The sequence below is a fragment of the Vidua macroura genome, chromosome 3 (genome assembly GCF_024509145.1).
Source record: "Vidua macroura isolate BioBank_ID:100142 chromosome 3, ASM2450914v1, whole genome shotgun sequence".
Classification (NCBI taxonomy): Eukaryota; Metazoa; Chordata; class Aves; order Passeriformes; family Viduidae; genus Vidua; species Vidua macroura.
The window spans coordinates 20,995,939-21,016,318 of record NC_071573.1 but is presented as its reverse complement, the minus strand read 5'-3'; the positions used below and the strand labels follow the sequence as shown (position 1 = coordinate 21,016,318).

General features: G+C 37.2%; 1 protein-coding gene across 2 annotated transcripts in view; it reads right to left on the bottom strand.

Annotated features, from left to right (window-relative positions):
• BABAM2 (BRISC and BRCA1 A complex member 2) overlaps positions 1-20,380 on the bottom strand; it is a 163,288-nt gene that overhangs the window by 38,015 nt on the left and 104,893 nt on the right. For both annotated transcript variants that reach the window (XM_053972892.1, XM_053972891.1), the window contains exon 8: positions 1,831-1,930. In XM_053972892.1, the coding sequence (XP_053828867.1) occupies positions 1,831-1,930 (100 nt within the window). The remainder of the gene's footprint in view (positions 1-1,830; positions 1,931-20,380) is intronic.

Genomic DNA, 20,380 nt, shown 5'->3' with positions numbered 1-20,380 from the left:
TTGTTACGGAAGATTTATGTTTGACATGGTAGAAGTTCTGAATCCTACATTTAGCATGATTTCCCTAAAGAATCCTAAAACGCCTTTAAAACAGACTCTGGATATTGCATACAGATTATCTTGAAATCTCTTCAATCATGTCTGAGTAAAACTTAAGTCTTTCACAACAGACTGAAGCACTGTTTAACTGCACAAGACAAAGACTGAAAGAAATAAATGCTCAGCATTGCCTTACTGAAGTTTGAGTAGAAATCTGTGATAGGCAAATCAGTTATCTGAACTGACAGTAAGTTAAGTGTCAAAATAACATTCTGGAAATAAAAGAGAAGAAAAAATTAAATTTCTTGCATGACTGATCTTGGGTGTTTTCTGAAGACTGCACCTCCAACAAAATCTTCTGAACACTAAGCTCTTTCACTGGTTTCATGCTGACTCAGGGAGCCACCTACTCAACTGCGAGCAGCAGTTTCTGAGGCACTCTGGGTTTTGAAAGACTTCTATCCTGGCACAGACAAAATCCAACAATGCTAAATTTGGAGACTTAAGGCAAAATTCTCCTCACACCATGTATGTTTTCTCGTTGATTTGAATGGCATCACTTAAGAGAACAGTGTGAGCAGGGTTTGACCCATAACAAAACCAATGCATGTGTCACCGGGCTGCAAGGACATCTGGTTTACAACTGGTGACTTGGAATTACCTATGGTATGGTTCTATATGTGATTCCCTGTGTAAATTTCTTTGCTTTCCAGAACAAAAACTAGCATTTTAGGAACCTTTTCTCCCTTACTGAAAAGAACAGAAGAGTATTTTCTTGGCTATGGCAATACTAGAATTCCTTGGCTGGCAAATGCTTTCCTAAAATTACTGAAAAAGTCTTGATACAACCATAGTTGAGAGCTGTCTTGTATAACTTAAATTCTATTTATAAACTCAAACATTGTATTTTATAAAACACTAAGAATATTTTGAAGGCTTTGTGTAGGATCTGAAATGTTACTTTGAGAAGAGGAAAACATATGATAAGTTTGCTTAAGTGACTTCATTTAAGAAAGGATAAAAACAGCCCGGTGTACTTGCAGATTTTAAAAACAGAAAGTAATTTTAACAGAAAACCACAACAAAAACAACTCTAATGATAGATTCCAACATAATTATGAAAACACATTCTTTTTCTAAAAGATAAAATTATTCTCTTCATTTAGACAATTGAAGGTAAAAATAATATACAAATAGGAAGTTTGTAATAGGTAAATTTCTAAATGTTGACCCCTAAGCCTTCTTTTGAAGATTATACTTAAACTTTCAAAATACTATAATCGTTCTTTTTTGCTTAAACAGTAAGCTAACTGGAACACAACCTTTTCAGCAACCTTAAGTAGCTATTACTGTATAAACATCCAAAGAAACTGCTGATTCAGTTCATCTGGTGGAAACATCTGAGAAGAAAAATCATGGAAAGTATTCAAAACCTACAATAATGACTGGGGTATGAGAACTTACAACTAGAACAATAATATGCAAACTACACATCTGTATTTACTAAAAACCTGCAATGCAGTGTTGTACAATACAATAACATTTTATCCTAAATCATAACATGTCGCAGTAAGAAAAAAACTGCTCCGGGATCTGATCCCAAACTCACTTGTTTACCTAAAGGAGTCATTCCATTCAATGTTGTGCTCAGCTTTTACCAAGAAGGTATTCCCTGTGTAGTTCAGCCTAAGTATGCCTTGCTTTGCGTACCTGGCAGAGGAATAATGATGTCTGTGGAAATGCAGTACAGTGCATAAGGGAAAGGAAAACTGATTGTCTGCAGCAGCTTACCTTGTTTGTTAGCAGCTGGCATACTTGGGGTACATAGTCAATGAGACAACCTCCACCAGGAAAGGCTGGGATGTGAAGGGCAGATGATCCTCCAAGCGCACTAGAAAAATAAGTTAATTTAAGAATGCATTACATGTACAGCCCATGAGATCTGAAAATTATTTCTGCACAGTCCTGTTTCCCTATTCTTGAAGTCAGATGACCAAGAGGAAGTATATTTTATCCTGTGGTGATAATAAAAAGTATTGAGTGATACCATCTATAAAAACAGGTTATACCATGACCCACTGTAAATTAACCACTTAAGAGTATCACTAACGCAAAACATTCTCTCAGGAAATAGCTTTTTCATTGTGAACAGTTCTGTTTCTTAGCCCTCATCAGTAAGATGTGGAGTACTGTAGTTCAGACATCTTGTTAGTGGGGGAGGAGAGGACCTGAAGTCCTCAGCTATTCCAAAATACACCTTCAGTCAAACCACCTAAGAAAAATCAAAATAATTGGGACTGAGGAGTCATAGATGGCCAGATGCAAATATCAATCATGTAATCTACTGCAGTTTTGGATTTCCCAATAGGACACAGATGTTAACCTACTAAATCAAGGGGGGAGTGGGTCAGAAAGATTATCAGGTATATGATGATGTAAGAAGGATGCTGAAAGAAATGGGTTTGTTCAGTCTTCAGAGAACTCTGCAGAGGGGGGATACTGAGGAGGGGAGTTGAAGGCATATTGATGTCTTCAATTATCTCATGGAAAATTATAGAGATGGTGGAGTCAGAGGCTTCTCTGAAGTAGGCCTCAGTGGTGCTATGTCCTTGGAGGTGCTCAAAGCTCAGCTGAACAACAGGGGCTATGAGCTCTGAGGAGTGGCTTGGCCAGATAAGCTCCTTCTTGCCAAACTACATTGGTTTATGATTATAGTCTATGATTCTATGATTTTGTTCATGCCCAGTAGGAAATGACAAAAACAAGGATGTTAATTCTGTCCATGCACATACTGGACATCTGAATGGTAGGAATTCACAGAAATAAGGTAACTTCAGAGATGCAATTAGGCAGCTTAACCATTTGCCACTATCAAAGGACAGAAGACTGAAGCACACCTGCTATTACTCAGGATAATGGCTTCTTTGGTGTGGAAAGATCTAACACTTATTTAAATCAGGCTGTATAAGGCAACAACTAGGTAAAGTCCATGCTACTTCCTTCTAGCAGTACTGACCTAAATCTTTCTTTATAGGCCCTTACCAAATAAAAATTTGCATTGCACATTGTGGATTACATCATTCACTAACCATCCAGAACCAACTTGGACACCATAAAAATGCTTCAAGAGCTAATTTACTTTATGTGGCCTCCTGTTTACATGCTGTTTCCATGACAAATTACACTGGCTAGAAAGAAAAGTTCTTCTCTGCAAAACAAGTCTTTTACTCTCCAACAGGATCTGGCCTCTTATTTTCCTCAGTACTCGATAAGAAACCACTTTGGTAGGTATAAAGGTCTGCAGTCATGCATCCCTTTGAAGGAACAGAGCCTACATAAATCAAAAAAAATCCCAAACTCATAATGAGGTATATGGAAATCTGCTACTCAGGCAAAACAGTCTGGGTTTAGCAGACTGTTCACCACATGGAACAGTTCTGCAGGTCTGGATTTTGCATATGCAATGATGAAAAAAAAAAGTCCTGAGTACACCACAGCTACATAAAAAAACAAACAAACTTTTCCAGCAGAAATAAGACTTGAATGGGATTTTTTAAACAGAATTCAGTTTCCTTGCTGCTACCCCCTTGCTAAAATTATTCACACAAGAATATAATTTTGCAATTTGTGGATGGTTAAAAGCACTGAAGTATGACTAAGATGATTAGAAAGCTGGAACATTTCTGAAACAATATACTCTTACAAAATTGTAGTATAGCGGGTGCACCGATCTGTAACATTGGAGAATGGAAAACTTGACCTCTTGGTATGTTAGAAGTGGGTTGTGTACCTTACTTTAGGACCCTGACTTCCAATTTATTTAACTCCTTAAATATTATGTAAATATATCCATAAAAGCCTCTGATCTCATACACAGAGCAACTGGTGCTGTCCATTTTGCATCCTGCCTTGCTTCATTTGACACCAAGTCCAAGTTCCCTTGCAGCATGGACATAGCACTGAAGATGCTCAGATGAGTACAACAGGAATTACTGGCTTCTCTCCCAGTTACAATAGCAGGTATGAAATTAGAAGTCATCTCTAACAGACTACACATGCAAAAAAAAGCTTCAACTCCTATATCATCAGCTTACAATACATCTTACAGACTGAATTATTATGATTTGTGAGTAAGGGTTTCCCATTTTACCTCTATCCATCTCTTGAAAGTAGCCATCCCGTAAAAACCTGTTGACATAAATGGAAATCCAGCCCACCTCCAATGAAAAACAGACTACTGAAAGGTGTGGTTTCTGAGAAAGAGGTCCCTCCACAGAAAGAAGGCTGGAATTTCTAGTGTAATTATCCTCTGAAAACAGAATAAAGCTGTACCATCTGTAATTTATATTCTGCACAAATAATTATGGGTAAGGAAAATTAAGAGTGGACAGGCATCTTTGTTCCCTCTATTGGATCAGAGAATCTGCTTATTAAATATTTTAATAAAATACTGCATTTGCACAGGACCTTGCCTCTGACCATCTCAAAACTGTCTAGAAACATTTAGCAATTAAGATTCATCTGTCTCATTAAACTGATATTTACCTTTTATTTTTAAACAGGTAAAGAAGCTATTGCTCAAAGTTTGATTTGACTACGTTGTACTGCAATGTCTGTCACGTTAAAGGTATATATTTGCCGTACCTCACAACCCTGAGATCAGGCAAGAGGCCGCAATAATTCATCTGACTTATAAAAAACCTGCAACTGAAGAAGGAAGAGACTTCCACAGTGCCAAAGAAGGACCTGTAAAGGGTGCAAAATGGAGACAATTGGGCAAGGGAATGTCACCACGCAGCTCAATATCTAAGGCTGCTTTTTGAGGTACCTCACAGTCCTATCAAAAGAAAAAGTGCCAAAGTGCTATAAGTGCTTTTATAGTGAAGGACATTCCATTTGGCAAAGTATTTCAACAGCACAAGCTAACGATTGCTGCATGTCAAATCTGCTTTCCAGATAGTTGGGCCTCTTGGAGCATAGATCTTAAACACTTCTGTTTGCAATCAAGCTTTCCTTCTCAGTATCAGTGCTATATACCCCTGACAAAAAAACCCCACGTTCATTTTATCACAACAACAAAAAATGTTAAACAAAAAGCATCAAGAGATATGATGAGGAAGCACAGACAATTGCTCCCCTACAGCTGCCAGAGTAAGGCTAGTTTCAGTACAATCAATTGAATTGTGTTTGATTTTTACACTGTTTTTTTTCCAACAAACTGCTACTTTTTAAAGGCTAGAATTCTAACAGTCTGGTATTTTCTGTAATTTTAACAATTCACGAAGCCACAGTCTTAGGGGATGCCATTTCATTTCGACTAGTACCAGATGAAGATTAAATACATGGTAGATCTACCTGTCTCAGAGATAAGGTTGTACAAACATGCTGGAACAAAGACCTGTTGGCCTCAGAATTTTATTTGCTTGCTCTTACTCTAAGCCTACTCTGCTCTGCAAATCAACTTCATTCATCTCATTTTAAGACAGAGCAGAGACTCCTTGCAGTAAGGTCCTGTCCTGCTGGACGTCCAGAGTCAGTCACAATGTGGTTCTGATCCATGGTCTGTGAATTAAATTGCATTTTGTGAGGAACTCACTACTCAATTCAAAAAGCGCAGCAGTCAGCCTGCATTAATATAAGTTTTGTTCTGTGACATGCTGAAATACAAGTTCAGAAAGCATAGCTGGAGTATGTTTACATTCCTGCTGTTGACTGGTGCATTCCAAGTGACTTGCTCTGTCTCTCAGTGGATCTATTTATTCAGGCCAACATACAAAATGCAAAATTCCTCCACATTTTGTGATAACTTATAATTAATTAAAATGTCTTTCTCAAGAAATCATCCTCAATAAATGGCTTAGCATTAATTCACAAGTTTAGAGAAGTGACTGTTTTTCTTCTTGAGTATTTATGGGTAAAGAACCAGTTATTTGCCCATCACTTCATAGGGAAGAAGGGTACTTGCAAGTTTCAAGCTCAGAAGACTGAGTGCTTTAGCAAGGAACACTTACAGGCATGTAGAGAGATGCTCTTACTCCTATCCCTACCCCCTTCCCTACAGCTCTTGGGCCTGCCTAGTTCCCCTAAACGCCTCCATTTGCACCACCTCTTCTCTGCAGCTCAATTTGCTTCTCTCTTTCTCCAAAGAGAAAAAAAGGCAGGTTTCTCTAGATTGCTGGGAAACTTTTGACCTAAGTCTGAAAAATGAGGATTATTTCAGACCACTCTCTACATCACAGTTTAAAGAGTTAAGTGCTAACAAAGGTTATGCTACTACAGCAAAGGACCGGTGCACACATAATACAGTTTATATTTTGTGCTCCCCCCTTACCTGTTCCCATTCCCCATTTTCAAAAATTCCATAAGCTTTTCTGTGAAACAAATATCACCAAGAAAAGAACATAAAGAGAAAAGCTATACTCTTAAAAGGAGGTACCTTACTTTATTGAAGTTTTTTTTTTTTTTTTTTTAGGAGAGTAGAAAATGTGTATTTGGGTGAGGAGTTCAGAACTGTAAGAATAATACTTATCCTGAATACAGTGTAATGTAGCATTAAACAGCTTTATACCAAAAGAAAGCAGTACATAATATTGACTGCACTCAACTTTTCTAACTCCAATATATTCTTTCTGCAAAACACACAGAAAACAGGGAAAAGACAGGTTCAATGATTGTGAATGATGGAGTTATAGATTCGTCTCACTTTGAAAATGTAAACAATTTAAAAACTTGCCTCTGAGTGGAAAGACCTTTTATATGGGTTTAAAGTAATTATGAGCTTTTCTGTCAATGTGGCCAGTGTTAAAGCATTGTCAAATCTATGTACCAGTGATGAAAAGTAGACTTTATAGACTATAGTCCTTAATTTTACCAAGATTGGTAAAATTACCTTTTTAACTCTCTGTAATACCTGCTGTATTTTGAAACTGAAGCACACTGCAGACATGAGCGTTTAAAGGGTTTATTACTCATGATGGCTATATCCAAGAGTAGCCTCAAGCACATGGAAAGAAATTCCCTTCTTTTTGCTCTTTTTTCCTATTTTGAGAGGCATGTTAAGGGCTTTGATCTCCTTCCCTGTTCTCTTTGTCCTCTGTTGCTGAAGTAAATAGTTGACTTTTTTTCTTTTGCAGTTTCATCACTTTAGTACATTACACCATTTGGCACAAGAGACACAAGGAACCACATCAAATAAAAGCACGTGACCACAAAAGCTGCCTTAGCAACCATGATCCCAGATTTGCTGTCAGTTTACCATTTTTCAGACTCGCCTGACTGTAACCAAATCCCTCCTATCACACAAACTACATGGTGCTTGGCAGAAGCCTTGGGATAGTGCTTCGATCAGCAACACAAAGCTTAGCAGCAAAATAACAGAACATTTGTACTGAAAAATTGGACAGTCTAGGTTTGAGACAGCATTTTCTTTCCTTTCCTGTAATCGTCCACTTAAAGCAAACATAGTTAACATATTGCTTGTCCACTCAAATCTATCACAAAAGGAAGTGTATCCACAAAAATTTCCATTCTATTTTTAAAGAAATAATTTTTACTTTGAATTACTTCTACTACAATACTGGTAAAACAGAAATGTATGTTTTCAGCTAAGAGATATAATCTGAGGCATCTATATTATTGAACGTACTGGAAAAATAAATACAATCACAAACAGGCCTAGAGGGAAAACTATGCCAAATCTACTTATCTGAAGAAAGAATCCTGGTCAAATTCAGACTCAGCATCTGGCCATTAGAGCAGAAAGGATGATACCATCATTTTTTCCTTGACCTACTACTAGTGGTTCAGAGTAAATACCTCTGAGCTTGTCCTGACTAGTGACTGGAAAAAAATATGAAATAATCATTGTAAAGAGCAAATACTAAAACCAGAATGTATTTCACAGAATGTGCAGAAAACTGCAAGTCAGACTTACTGAGCTTTATTTCAGCTCTTCTGCTAACTCTGTATGTCCTAGCATGTTATTTCAACCATTCTGCTTCTCTGCTTGCTCATCTATAATGTTCAGATGCTTACATTGAAGTACATGGAAGTTTAGTAGCATTCATAGACTAGTACAAAAGCTGTGGGATGAATTAATTTGTAAGTGCTAATAAATACTATGTTTGGGTTAGTCCAACCTCTCTATTCTGCTGCAGGTAAAATTGTAAGAAAGAAGCAGTTGTCTATAATGTATTAGCCATTTTAGATAAAGTGGTTACACCAAGGAGACTTACATTAGGTGTACAGATTCTAGGTTCTAGCAGACTTTAATCTATCAGACTTAAATGCAAACCATATCTAGAGTAATTCAACACTGAGAGATTTGTGGGGATAAGAGCTCTGTCCCCAGGATTCTACTCCTTCTCAAAGAAAATAACTCAAGTAGCATGACATTAATAGATGGTTAACCCTATAATTACATTAGAATTTGTTTCTTTTCATCCCTTCACTAAGTACTGAGAGCTAGAGGAAGAAAGAACAGGTACTCCTGCAGTACCAAGTTCTTCTTACTGCAGTATGATAGCATAGAAGTCTGAAAATGCTAGAATTTCCTCTGTATTTGATAAATCAGGACTGAAAGGATTTTTCATTTGCCTAATGGATTTTTCCACACAGAAACATTCTGCATAAGGGGGACTGCCAGATTTCTACTGGTGTGTTGAATGAGTGAAAACCTGGGCTGCTAGTGCTGGAAAAAGAAGCACTCCACCATCCTCACATCTCACATTCTCTGAAGAAACAAAACCACAAGAGGATAACAATTATTACCTGTCTGATGGGACACTTGATGTCACACAGTGGTACCACAGGGCACACAAACATGCTGCCTACAACAGGCACCATATTGCTTTCTTCTCTGGGTGACAGGACCCACTTTTATAAACTGACCTGTGGCTCACAGCAGACAGCTGGGCAGGAAGGCAGCCCAGCACAACTGATTGCCCTCTGGCACCTCCATCAGACTTCAAGGTACAAACTTGAGGAAAACTCCAAGCACCAGAAATTATCAGTGAGGCTTTGAAGTGTCCAGGTTAACTTAACTGGTGTCAACAATATCACTCCATAAAATGGTACAGAAATGATGGTCACTTATTCAACCTGACAGCATAAAAGTGAAAAGTATAGAGCAATATATTTCAAACTGTTTCAAAGTATTAATATAGAATTGTTTTTCATAATACACTAGTGATGGGTTAAAAAAGAAAATATTAAAAGTTCTGCAGGTTATAGAAAGAGTTTTAGCCTTCTCTTTAAGGCTAAAAATTTCTGAGAAATGTTGCTTTTGTGTTACTACTTACTGAACTGATGCCCCCCTTAGTTTTTCTGCAAAAAAAACCACCCATAGAAATGTGTTTTGCAAATGTACTATACTCAGTCAAGTGGGGCAGAGAATAATGAGAATCCACAACAAATGATGGAGAGCTGAATTTAGAGACACTTCTTATGATATAAAAAATAAAACTTTGGTGTATCCTTCCCCTTCGCTCTCAAAAGGTATTGCTTACTAGTATTAATTCAAATTAATAATATTAAATATTTTTACTAAATAATAATTCATTAAAGAATATTTACAGGAAACAGATATAAGAGGCCCTGAATCAGTTGCTAGATACCTCACAGTTTAAAGAGGAGGGCATGGTTCCTGTATCAAAGAACTATCACAATCTAGTATTTCAAGCTACTCTGCAGAGAGAGGAATTGAATGAGAGGTTAGGACGCATGTACATTGCAGAAAGGAGACTTAAACCTTTATCACTTACAACGTAGATAAATAATTTCCAAAGCATTTTGCTTTATTTCTTAAAGGTTGGTAGCAAATTCAGAGAAACGTGAGTGAGAAGTGAAGAAAGGTCAGAGAAGGTTTTCACAGATAATTCAATGCAATAAGGAAATAACAGCAAATAACTCCCAAACCACCAGGAAAAGTTGTACGAAAGAAATCCAGACAAACAGAGCAGCAGCAAACATCACTGAACAGAAAAGGTAGATAAGATAAGCAACATGGGCAGATAAGTAAATAAAGAGAGCACTGTGCAGTCCTGTTATGTTTTAATTTCCACAGAAGTTCAAAAACGTACAAGAGAAAGACCATGTAGCCTAACCTCCTTCAATTTTCTTCTGCATGGATCTCAGAAAGAAGAGCAACTGTGAAAGAGGCTGGAGACTCATCACAACTATGACAAAACAGGATTTTGGGTAAAGAAAAAGTCAACTGTAACTGAATTGTTAAACTTTTCCACCCTGCATTGGTTTGAGATACCAACACAAACTTAGGACTTTGTTTAAAATAATGCACTCTCCCCATTTCTCCTTCTCATGAACTGTGAAGGAGGAAAGTTGAGTCCGTCATTCTTCAAATTCCTGTTCTTCAGAAAGGTACCTTTAATGGCATTACCTGCTTTGCTGATATATTTATAACTACCTAAACTGTGAATATATTAAGGGCCTTCTAAGTAGCAAGTAAGATAACACTGGGCATTGGCTCTTCTACTTCAAGGGAAAAAGCTGTGTCAAAAAGGAACTAAAAATGGTGTAGCATGAAGACAGGAGTTAGGAATTACAAATTTTTGAAAAAGAAGAAAAAGAAAGAGAACACTGGACTGGTGGTATGCTGTGAGCAGTATGCTCCTCTGAAGCAACAGCACCCAATAAATTAACAAAATAATCCAGGATTTATTTATTATAAGGATCCCTGGAAATTCCTCACTGCATTGAAGCCTGGGTGGTATGTTACACAGTGCTTTACAGCATTTCAGATACTGATCTACTCTTTTATAATCCACTCTGCTTTAATGATGATCTCCCAAACAATTCAGTTGAACAGAATATGTATCACAAATCCATGTACATCTTCTCTTATTATCCATCAATAAAGTGGATAATATAAATTAATAACTGCTCTAAGACAGTATCAGTTACACTTACAAACATATGCTGTATCTATCTGTAATTTCTGATGACTCTTACAGCATACATTCAATAACATCCAGTTTACTATATTGTGACTGTTCACACAGCAGGTAATTTTCCAGTACTTGTACCAAACCCAGCTAACCAGCAGTGTCTATCACAAAGCAAGAAAATGACTCTCAAAACCTTATGACTCTATAGCCTTCCCTGCCTACTGTTCTTGCCTTTTTCTGAAGAACAACAGTCATTTCCTATAACTTGCAGCCCTTTATGTTTTCTGATTGCACTTGCTCATATTGTTCCTTATTTTATTTATGTTCTCTCATCTACTTGCCAAATTACAGTAATTATCTCTTATTGTTACTCTTTTCCTATATTGCTTAATGCCTAACACTTGCAGTGACATATTTTGTAGATAATTTTGTAGAGCATTTATTTTTTGCCTCTGTGCTAAAACACTGCTGTGTCGTAAACTTCTCTCATGTAGTTTTTTTTCATTCTCCTTAGGCCATACAGTAATCCTCATTTGTGAATCTCATCTTTCTGAAGAAACATTTTGTATGAAACATCCTGTCCTCTGCTTCATCAGCATTACATTTAATTAGCTTACATGAAGAACAAGAAATACATACTGAGAGGGCAAGAAAACTTGCAAAAAAATTTCAGAAATGAAATGAGAGCAACATGCTGGAAAACTTCTGGATATGAAGTTGAGCATTTGGGTCATCAATAAGAATGCCTGAGGGAGACAGAAAGTTAAAGGAAAAAAATGTTTTTCTTTCATACATCTGGCTTCTGACACTGATTTCCATGTGTATGCAGCATGATTAAAGGGCATTCTTGCTCAGATCTTGAAATTGGCTTTATCTTATGTTCACAAATGATGTGGAATGCTACAAGTCTGGTCTGGTGCTCCTGCTAAATGCTCCAGGAGGCCGAGTGCACTCTGGTTTTATGTAAGCCAAATACACATGTGGACACAAGGCAAGAGAACATCAGTTTTTCATGTAAACACAGCCACTGTGGCTTGACAAACTAATATGAACCATGTTAAACTCTTACTCATTTAACAAGGTGATATCAATCTGCTCAGACAGTTTTTACAGTCCCTTTCAGAGTCTTTACCACAGGAATTTGTGTAAGTCTGTTTTGTTCCCATGAATACAAATAATTCAAAATTCATCCTAATATGTTCTCTTCAAAACAGAGGGAAGCAGAGCTGTGGATCACATTGCACAAGGGCAGCCTTTGGTAGGTGGAAAGACTGAGAAAAATTCTCAGAAGAAAACACTGGCACTTTGAAACTCTGGTCTTACACCAGAAGTAACAAAGGTTCCTTCTGTAAAAAGGCAGACATGGGTCTACTTTTAAAACAGAAAAGGCAGAAAATAAACCCACAACTCTTGACTGTGTTAAAACTGAAGCAGGGACCTCATATATACACAAGAAATTGGAAATCTCATAATTTGTAACTTAACAGCAGTACTTAAGTTGGTCAGAAAGTGAATACAGGTATTCTCAGGATTTTGGTTACACTGATGCCTGGATTTTGGTCATGGAGCACATTCATTATAGCATGTTCTGCAAGGCAAAGACTGGAGCAAAAAATCCTTTTCACAAAGATTCCCCTTATCCCAGAAGAGATAATGAACATTCACAGTGTACATTCACAGATATCAGTCAGGCCATCAGTCAAACACACACACTTCTACCCCTTAAACTGTCTTTAATGCTGCCCCTCTTTCCCTTAGAAGCTGCAAATGGCCATTGAAAGACAAAAATTCCACCTTATCACTTAAGGATTTGATTAATATTACTTAACATTTAAGATGTTGAGTGGTAAGATATTGCATGGCCTAAATTGCATCTGCAAGTAGATGTATTTACGAATAAATATCAGATGCTTTGATAAACCAGGATCTTTAGTTGAAGAATGACATTTTCAGAAAGATTGTATGCTTTTAAATAACTTCTGTTCTGTCATTTAGTAAGAGTGAAATATTAGGATTCTACATCTTGAATTGCTTCCTAAATAAAGTATTCTCTTTTTGGAAATTATATTAAGGCTCTTGAGTCATATAGATATGTAAAAAAGATCAGATGATTACCAAAAATAAAAGCATTGAAGCAGTACTACATGTCTTATTAAAATACCTTTTATCCTAAAAATGCAAAGTGTTTCAAGAACACATAATACAATTTGTGTATAGTGCTTCTACAGTTTGCTTCAAATACATTAGTACACAATCCTTGATAGAATTTCTTTCAGGGAATGAATATTTCTTTATGTGCACAAAAGCTGAGCAGAACTCACAACTACTTCAGAAGTGGAGTACAATCAGAATTTCTCAAGCAGGTCCTCAGCATCTTTCCAGGTTGAAGTTTACTACTGAGCCATTTCAGTTTATCCCAAGTTCTGCCTTCCATCAACTAATAACATCACAGTGTCACCAAAATCCCTTGGATACTACCTACTCAGGCAGGTTAACTGTCTTCTCATTTTACAACATTTAAAGAAGATGCTGCACACTGTCTTATGCTATAGATCTGCAGCCACAGAAGTACATGATTTCAGACTGAGACAACTTCACAAGCTTTTTTTATTGCAAATATCTGTCACTCACAAAAAGTTATTTTTGAATTGACTAAAGAATGCAAGAAATGAAACCTTCCATATTACTTAAATCTATAAATAGTGTTTTAGAATTCTAGTTTACCTGGGCAGAAATAGCTGATTTGGGGCTCCTGCCTGCTTAGGTTACTATTTTGTTGTGAAGATGAGTTCTCAGAAATCATATGCTGTCTGCTTTTTCTACTATTTCCTGTCTTCAACACACAGGCCACTATTGGATGTTTTAAAGTGAGTTATAATAAATGTGCTAGCTTATGAAGATTGCAGGTCTGCTGAAGTTGGAGTAAAAAAACAAAAATACCGTGCCTCTACAAAACAAAACAAAACAAAAACCAAAAAAACAACACAGTTGTGTATTTAAATCTAAACTTTTCTGTATACTTGTGTTCAAAGGGCTTCCTCCTTGCAAATGACTGAAGGCTTTTCCTTTAGTAACTACTCCTATAGTTAGTGTTTCTTTGGATACTGATCGTTTTTAATTTCTTTAAAAATCACAGTGGTTACACTGACAGAAAAGAAATCATCACACGCTTTCAGATTTTTTACCTTTCACTAAGAGCTCAGGGTAATGATGCAATGCCAGGATACTATACATGCCCAATTTCACTCCAGATTAAGAATCAGGCACAGGGTTTTAAAAAAAAATCAGCTGTTTTGAGATACAAAAGAGGGAATGAGATTTGATCCTCTTTTACTGAGGTAAATTCTTATCCACCTTGGTTTAAAATAATATACTTAGAACCATAGGATTTGGATCTATTATCCCTAATGTATTGTTTTCAAGCTAGGAAAAAAAGCAATAGTGAGATGAGAGTCTTTAATATCATTAATCTACTTCTGACTTCACAAATGACAGCCAATCCAATAGCTTCTCCTATTTTATCCTTTCTCTTGTTTGCCGGTTCAAACTTGGCATTTGTATAATACAATACACTATTTATTTATTTATTTATTTATTTCAGTTACTACAGCCTTGGACACATAAATCCTTATCTTAATGTCTCCTTGATAAAATGAGATATTGCCTTTTTACCCCTATAACCACCTGCACCTCATACGTAAGCTCATATACGAAATGTGTAATATTAAGTCAACATTTTTTTTCCCCCAAGCCCCCAAAAGGATCACAAAGTTTTGGTTCACACATCTGCAGTAATTTGATCCTCTTCTGCACATGTGCTGTAACAACGCAACGTTACCAACGTTAATGTAATACCAATATATGGACATGACCTAATAAAGGTTGATGAATTACTTCTTTATGAGTTTTATGCATGTAAACATCAGCTATATTATTCCACCAATGTAATCTCTGTATTTCTTTTATTCTTGACTGTCTGCCAGTCAATGTTTACCCCCCCTTTATTTGCACGAATCAGGACTATTCACAGGACAAGTAAGCAGGAAGTTGGTGAGTAGCACAGTAACAAAGTCTGGTTTCCAGTGGACTTCTACAATGTATCAGACTGACTTTTTACACGGGCTGTGTTAAAGCCACAGCACAGCAGGAGTACAGCCCTTATAAACATCAGAGAAACCACGCTGGAAAGATGTCCTAAATGCCTTTGCCAAATGAAAAGCTTCAAATGCTCTTTATGCCTTGCAAGATATCAGAGCATGCATTCAGGAGAGGAATCTTGACTGAAGAGAAGCTTTTTTCACCTGATGTTTAGTAAGGCATGAATTCTAATTAAAGCACTTCCTAAGATTAGAATATTTGTAATTTCTTTCTCCCATATTGACTCTCTGCACACTGAATACTGAAGGGAGCTTCAGCACTGTATTCAGCACTGAATACAGAGGGGCTTCAGCTTTTCCTTCAGATGGCAGTAACAGTATCTTCCTCTTCTTAGTGGTTATATTCATAAAACAATGGGAATTTACTATTTCCGAGACTTCTACCTTTCTGCAATTTTTTTTTTCAAATTGACCAGCAGGCTCAAAAAAGTTAGCAGGAGAAAAATGACAGATACCTGTACATACAGATAACATGATCATATTAATTTTACAGCAAACAAAATCAATTTTCTTAGGAAGCCAGATTAAAAAATAACCCTAATTTCCCACCACATAACATATCTAGGGAGGAACTGAAGTCCTTGGCAGAGGTAACCAGCAGGAAAACAGCCAAGACCTCAAGCTCTGTCCATGCAGAAAATGATAGCAATTCCAAGAAACCCACCCCCAAACCAACCCCATTGATTAACCTGAAATCTTCAACAAAAAACTGAAAATCTACTGATTAAACTCATATTGCACATGCAATTAAGGGAGAGGGCAGTGTTCCTCAGACACTTCCTGAATAAGAACAAGCATAGGAAACTCCATCCCATTAGGTAAATCATTTGCCAAAACCACTGCTTGTTCCAAGAGCTTCTACAAATGCCACAACCATAATACTAGCAATCTACTTTCTTTACCATTAGTGCACACGGGTGCATACTCAAAAGAAAAAGTTCATTAAATGTTCTGTAAACCAGAGGTGCCAAAGGAAGGTATAACTTGACACTGTCACAGAAAAAAATATTATATCTCTTGAGGGATGGAAACTGAATCAGCAAGGCAAATATGTTAGTCCTAATGAAGCTTCAAAACATTTGAAGCTCATTGGAAGGACTCATTTGAAACTGCTATCTCATATGGAAAACCTCAACTTGCAACTGAAAAATTTTTAAATAAAAGAAACAAAAGAAAAATATTTATAATGGAAAACATGAGGCAATTTCCAATGGCAGCAAATTTCAAAGGTTGTTCACTCTCCCAGCTCCCAGCTTTACTGGAAAGCAGGAGTTGCTTAATACCACTGAAAACATCTGACAAAGGCCTTTTAGTCTAAGTTTAGAGATATGACCTTTTTTCCCCTCAACAGTCCAGAGCAGGAATCTATTAATCTTTATAGCTTTGGACATGTGTATTCATGACTCTCTTCTTGGGCAGTACTTACAGGGTGTGAAATTTAGAAGATTCCACCAGCCAGTTGGCTCTTTTTTTTTTTTTTAAGCTGGGAATTTGTATTAGAGAAAAGGCTCTAGAATTTCTGCCAGTTTCACAGTAAGTTTACTAATCTTGCTTAGTGGGTAGGAAAACAAGGTGAATGAATCAACACAAGGAAAATAATGGTCAAAATACTGTTGATGGTGATGGAAACTTGCCTATATTCACTGGGTACAGCAGAAAATATGGAAGCTTTACCACCACTTCTTAAGTTAGAAAATATTTTTGTACTCTGTCCATCTCCTTCTGTTAGAATTTTAAAATCTAATATAAAATTCATATGTCAGGAAAGGTCCGTAATTCCAGAAACCCATTCTTCTATTATCCAACCCCAATGCCATACAAAAAACATTGTACAAAGAAAGACCTATTGGTACGTGTCCTTGTTGCTCTTGTTTTTTCCACCACTTGACTTTTCAGAAAACTCTGAGCAGATTTTTCTATTCTTATACGTTGAAAAGGGGAAAAAAAAATCAACCAGGAACCTGCTTTCAGTGGGTTCTGTTTATCAAGATTTTCTAGCAAAAGCTACTCACCATCTGATTTGCTACTGATTTATGGCAAAACAATTGCCTGTTATGCAAGGGTAGTTAGCTCTTGCAGGACAAAAGCCCTCCAGCACAAGTCGTTGCAGTTTAAACTGTTTCCATTTGGTGAATGCAGAGGATACTCCTGAATGTAGCTCTACCTAGTCTTTTTTAAACTTCCCTTTAGTTTCTCGTAAGACTGCTCAAAGACTGATCATCCTTTGTTGGAGTCAATGAAGGTCATCTCAAACTCTCTGTAGTACTGATGATGGACATCACAAGCGAGAACTCAATGACCATTTAACATTAGCAAACAGTAGCCCAAGAGGCACCTGTACCTACAGAATCATCACCACTGGTTTTAAGCAGAGCAAAACTAAGGTTTTTCACTCAGATAAAATCAAGTCAAGGGAGGTGGCCATGGAAATGACAAAGACATGATGAAAGCTGGGTTTTTTCCTATGAGGGCTTCCCTAAGTTTTAGGGAAATGGGTTTATTTCAGAGCTCCCCTTCCCAGAATGTTTGTGTGCAGAGGCACTGACTGAAAGCTGAACTGATTCCTTCGCATTTAGGGGTAGTCCTGTCTCTCACATCTACAGCAGCTCTTAGAAAGAGTCACTAAGAAGCCTAAGTAAATAATTAGCTCTAACAGTGGCATTAAGTCAGCATGAGGGTTCACTAGTGACTTGTGCTGTTTAAAATGTTTGTAAATGACCTGACAAACCTGTGAGCTGCCAGGTGGCAGTTCAGGGATGACAGGTTATTGAGGGTAGCCAAAATAAACTCCAACCATGAAGAGTAATGAACAGGCTTTGAAGCAGAGGAACTGGATGACAGTAAGAAAGAGATTTAACACAGATGAGTATGAAGTCATACACAAAGAAAAAAACAACCCTAATGAAAAATGTAAATGGGCACCAAAGCATTCAGTTGCTCTCAGGGTTTTGATCAAAGTTCAGCTGAAATATCAACTCAGCACAAAATAAAGTCAAAACAAAAAGAAGTATGGGATCATGAGGAAAGAAGTAGAAATTTGTCTGCAGCACAACTGAGTCTGGAAACCAGAAAATGAGGACAGAAGACCAGTTACCATAACGTGATGAGTGATGTTGAAAATGTGAATAAGCACTGACTAGTTGCTGTCTATTCCAATAAAAGTGTAGTGGCCAGCAGGCTAACAGAAGAGCTAGTTTCAAAACTAAAAGGAGGGACATCTTAATGCAAGAGGTAGTGGAGCTATGAAATTCCCTGTTGTAATATGCATGCAAAGGGAAGGCTGGACAAGAACACAAAAGAAAAATTCATTCAGGATTACATATTAATAAATTTCCTCAGCCACCAATGGCTTAGGGCTGGAGAATTCTTAGGGCAAAATATTGCATGTGCTAGCCCTGTTTCTATGGACTTTGTTATCATTTTCCACTTCCATGTGATTTTCTAGTGGGGTGGCATATTTAGATGATACTGCAAGGCAATTTACAGTGCAAAATTTTAATCACAAACATGTATCTCTCTATTTACATAAAAAATTTAAAAGGATTGTCACAGTTTTATGTGATTAAAGTAGATACAAATCATTTAAATGACGGTGCTTGCTTAAAAATGCAGTGGAAGTATTTGTTAGAGTAACCTGAACTAATGGGGAGAAAAAGGCAGAACTTTAGAATGGTTACATTTTCTTGTCCCTCAGAGAAGTTTTTAAATTAACTAATTTTGTTATCAGTAAAATGTAGTATACCTTCTAAGAGTTTTAGATTTAATGAAACGAATGAAACATTTAAATAAATAAAGATCCTCTTCTGAGAACTTCAATAGCTCTGCAGAAATGACCTGACTTGTCTGACATGAACTCAGGCTGGGTGGAACATCTGGAAAAACACCCCATCTGAAGACGTAGGGCCTTGCCCTCTTCTGCAAGTACAAGTGATATGCCAGGGATCACGATGATTTTAAAAATGCACAGCTCTGCAAAACATACTGTGCTACCTTCCCCACCCCAGCTTAACATACAATCCCTCTGACAATATCAACAGTTACCTAACATGACATTTCACATACCACCACGATTTGGATGGCATGTGCTTGAAAGAGAACTTGAAACACTAACACTTAATGTGATGAGGTTTAGGAGAAGATTGAAGGAAGTAAACTGAGAATGAAGATTACAAAATGTCTCTTTTATTCCTCTGTGGAAACAGTATGAACAAAACAACCAAACCCCAAATGCTATTTACTTTGGGAAACAGGGTATGTCAAACTTCTCAGAGTAGGTGGAGTCAAGTAAGGACACAATTAGCCTAAAGACACCACCAGCAAATTGCTGCACACAGTGATATCCCTGTGTACAGGTATGGCTAGCTGCAAGATGCCAAGGGAGGAGGACAAGCTGTCCCTGGAAAGGAGTGTGGGGGGATGCACCATGACACAAGCAAACCCCATCCCCTAAATATGGCCATGATTTAGGGATGCACTTACACACTAGTGAAGATCCACTTACAGGCTGTGCTGGAGTTTTGATTTAAGGCCTCTTACCTTTGTTACTGAACACATTTTGTAATTAGCTAATGCTGCTGCTTGATTCTATTTGTGTGCTTTTTGTTTTTGAGCTGCTGCAGTATAGAGCAGAGATGTGAGTGATGAGATACAGCTACCTCTGTTTAATCTTTTTTTTGACAGGATTGGGGAGAGACAGGGAAGACAACGACAAACATTGACTTAATACAATGTTCTTCTCCTTTGTTTGGTGTTTGGGAGAATTATAATGCAAACTTGATACTTGAGGTCATTTTACTAAAGGGAAGTAAGGTAAAAGTATTAGCAAGTGTAACTAGATGGTCCAATTTACTTCACGTCTTGCAAATCTTGGTACTAAAATCCACAGTCCATGAAACAGCATTACATAAGACAGCAACAACAAAACAATCTCATACGAGCCCTCCAAAATTAAGATAAAAGCCCACAGAAAGTCTGCCTAAGTATGGGAGATAAATTCAGTGGCCATGGTCAAATCAGTCCTTGGCTATTTCACTGGGAGTTCAAACAAGATTTGTCAGAATTACAACACGGAAGAGATTATCAATCCAAAGGTCTGTTGATGAGGAACTGAAAGACAGCCAACCCACTTCCAAACGATCATTCCATTTCTTTGCTACATCCAAATCAGATAAAAATCGATCATTAACAGATTCTCTAGCATTCCCTTTCTTACTAGCTTGTCACCCCATATCACTGTAAAAGGTCATTGAACTGATGCTAAGATACTGCCAATGTCCCAGC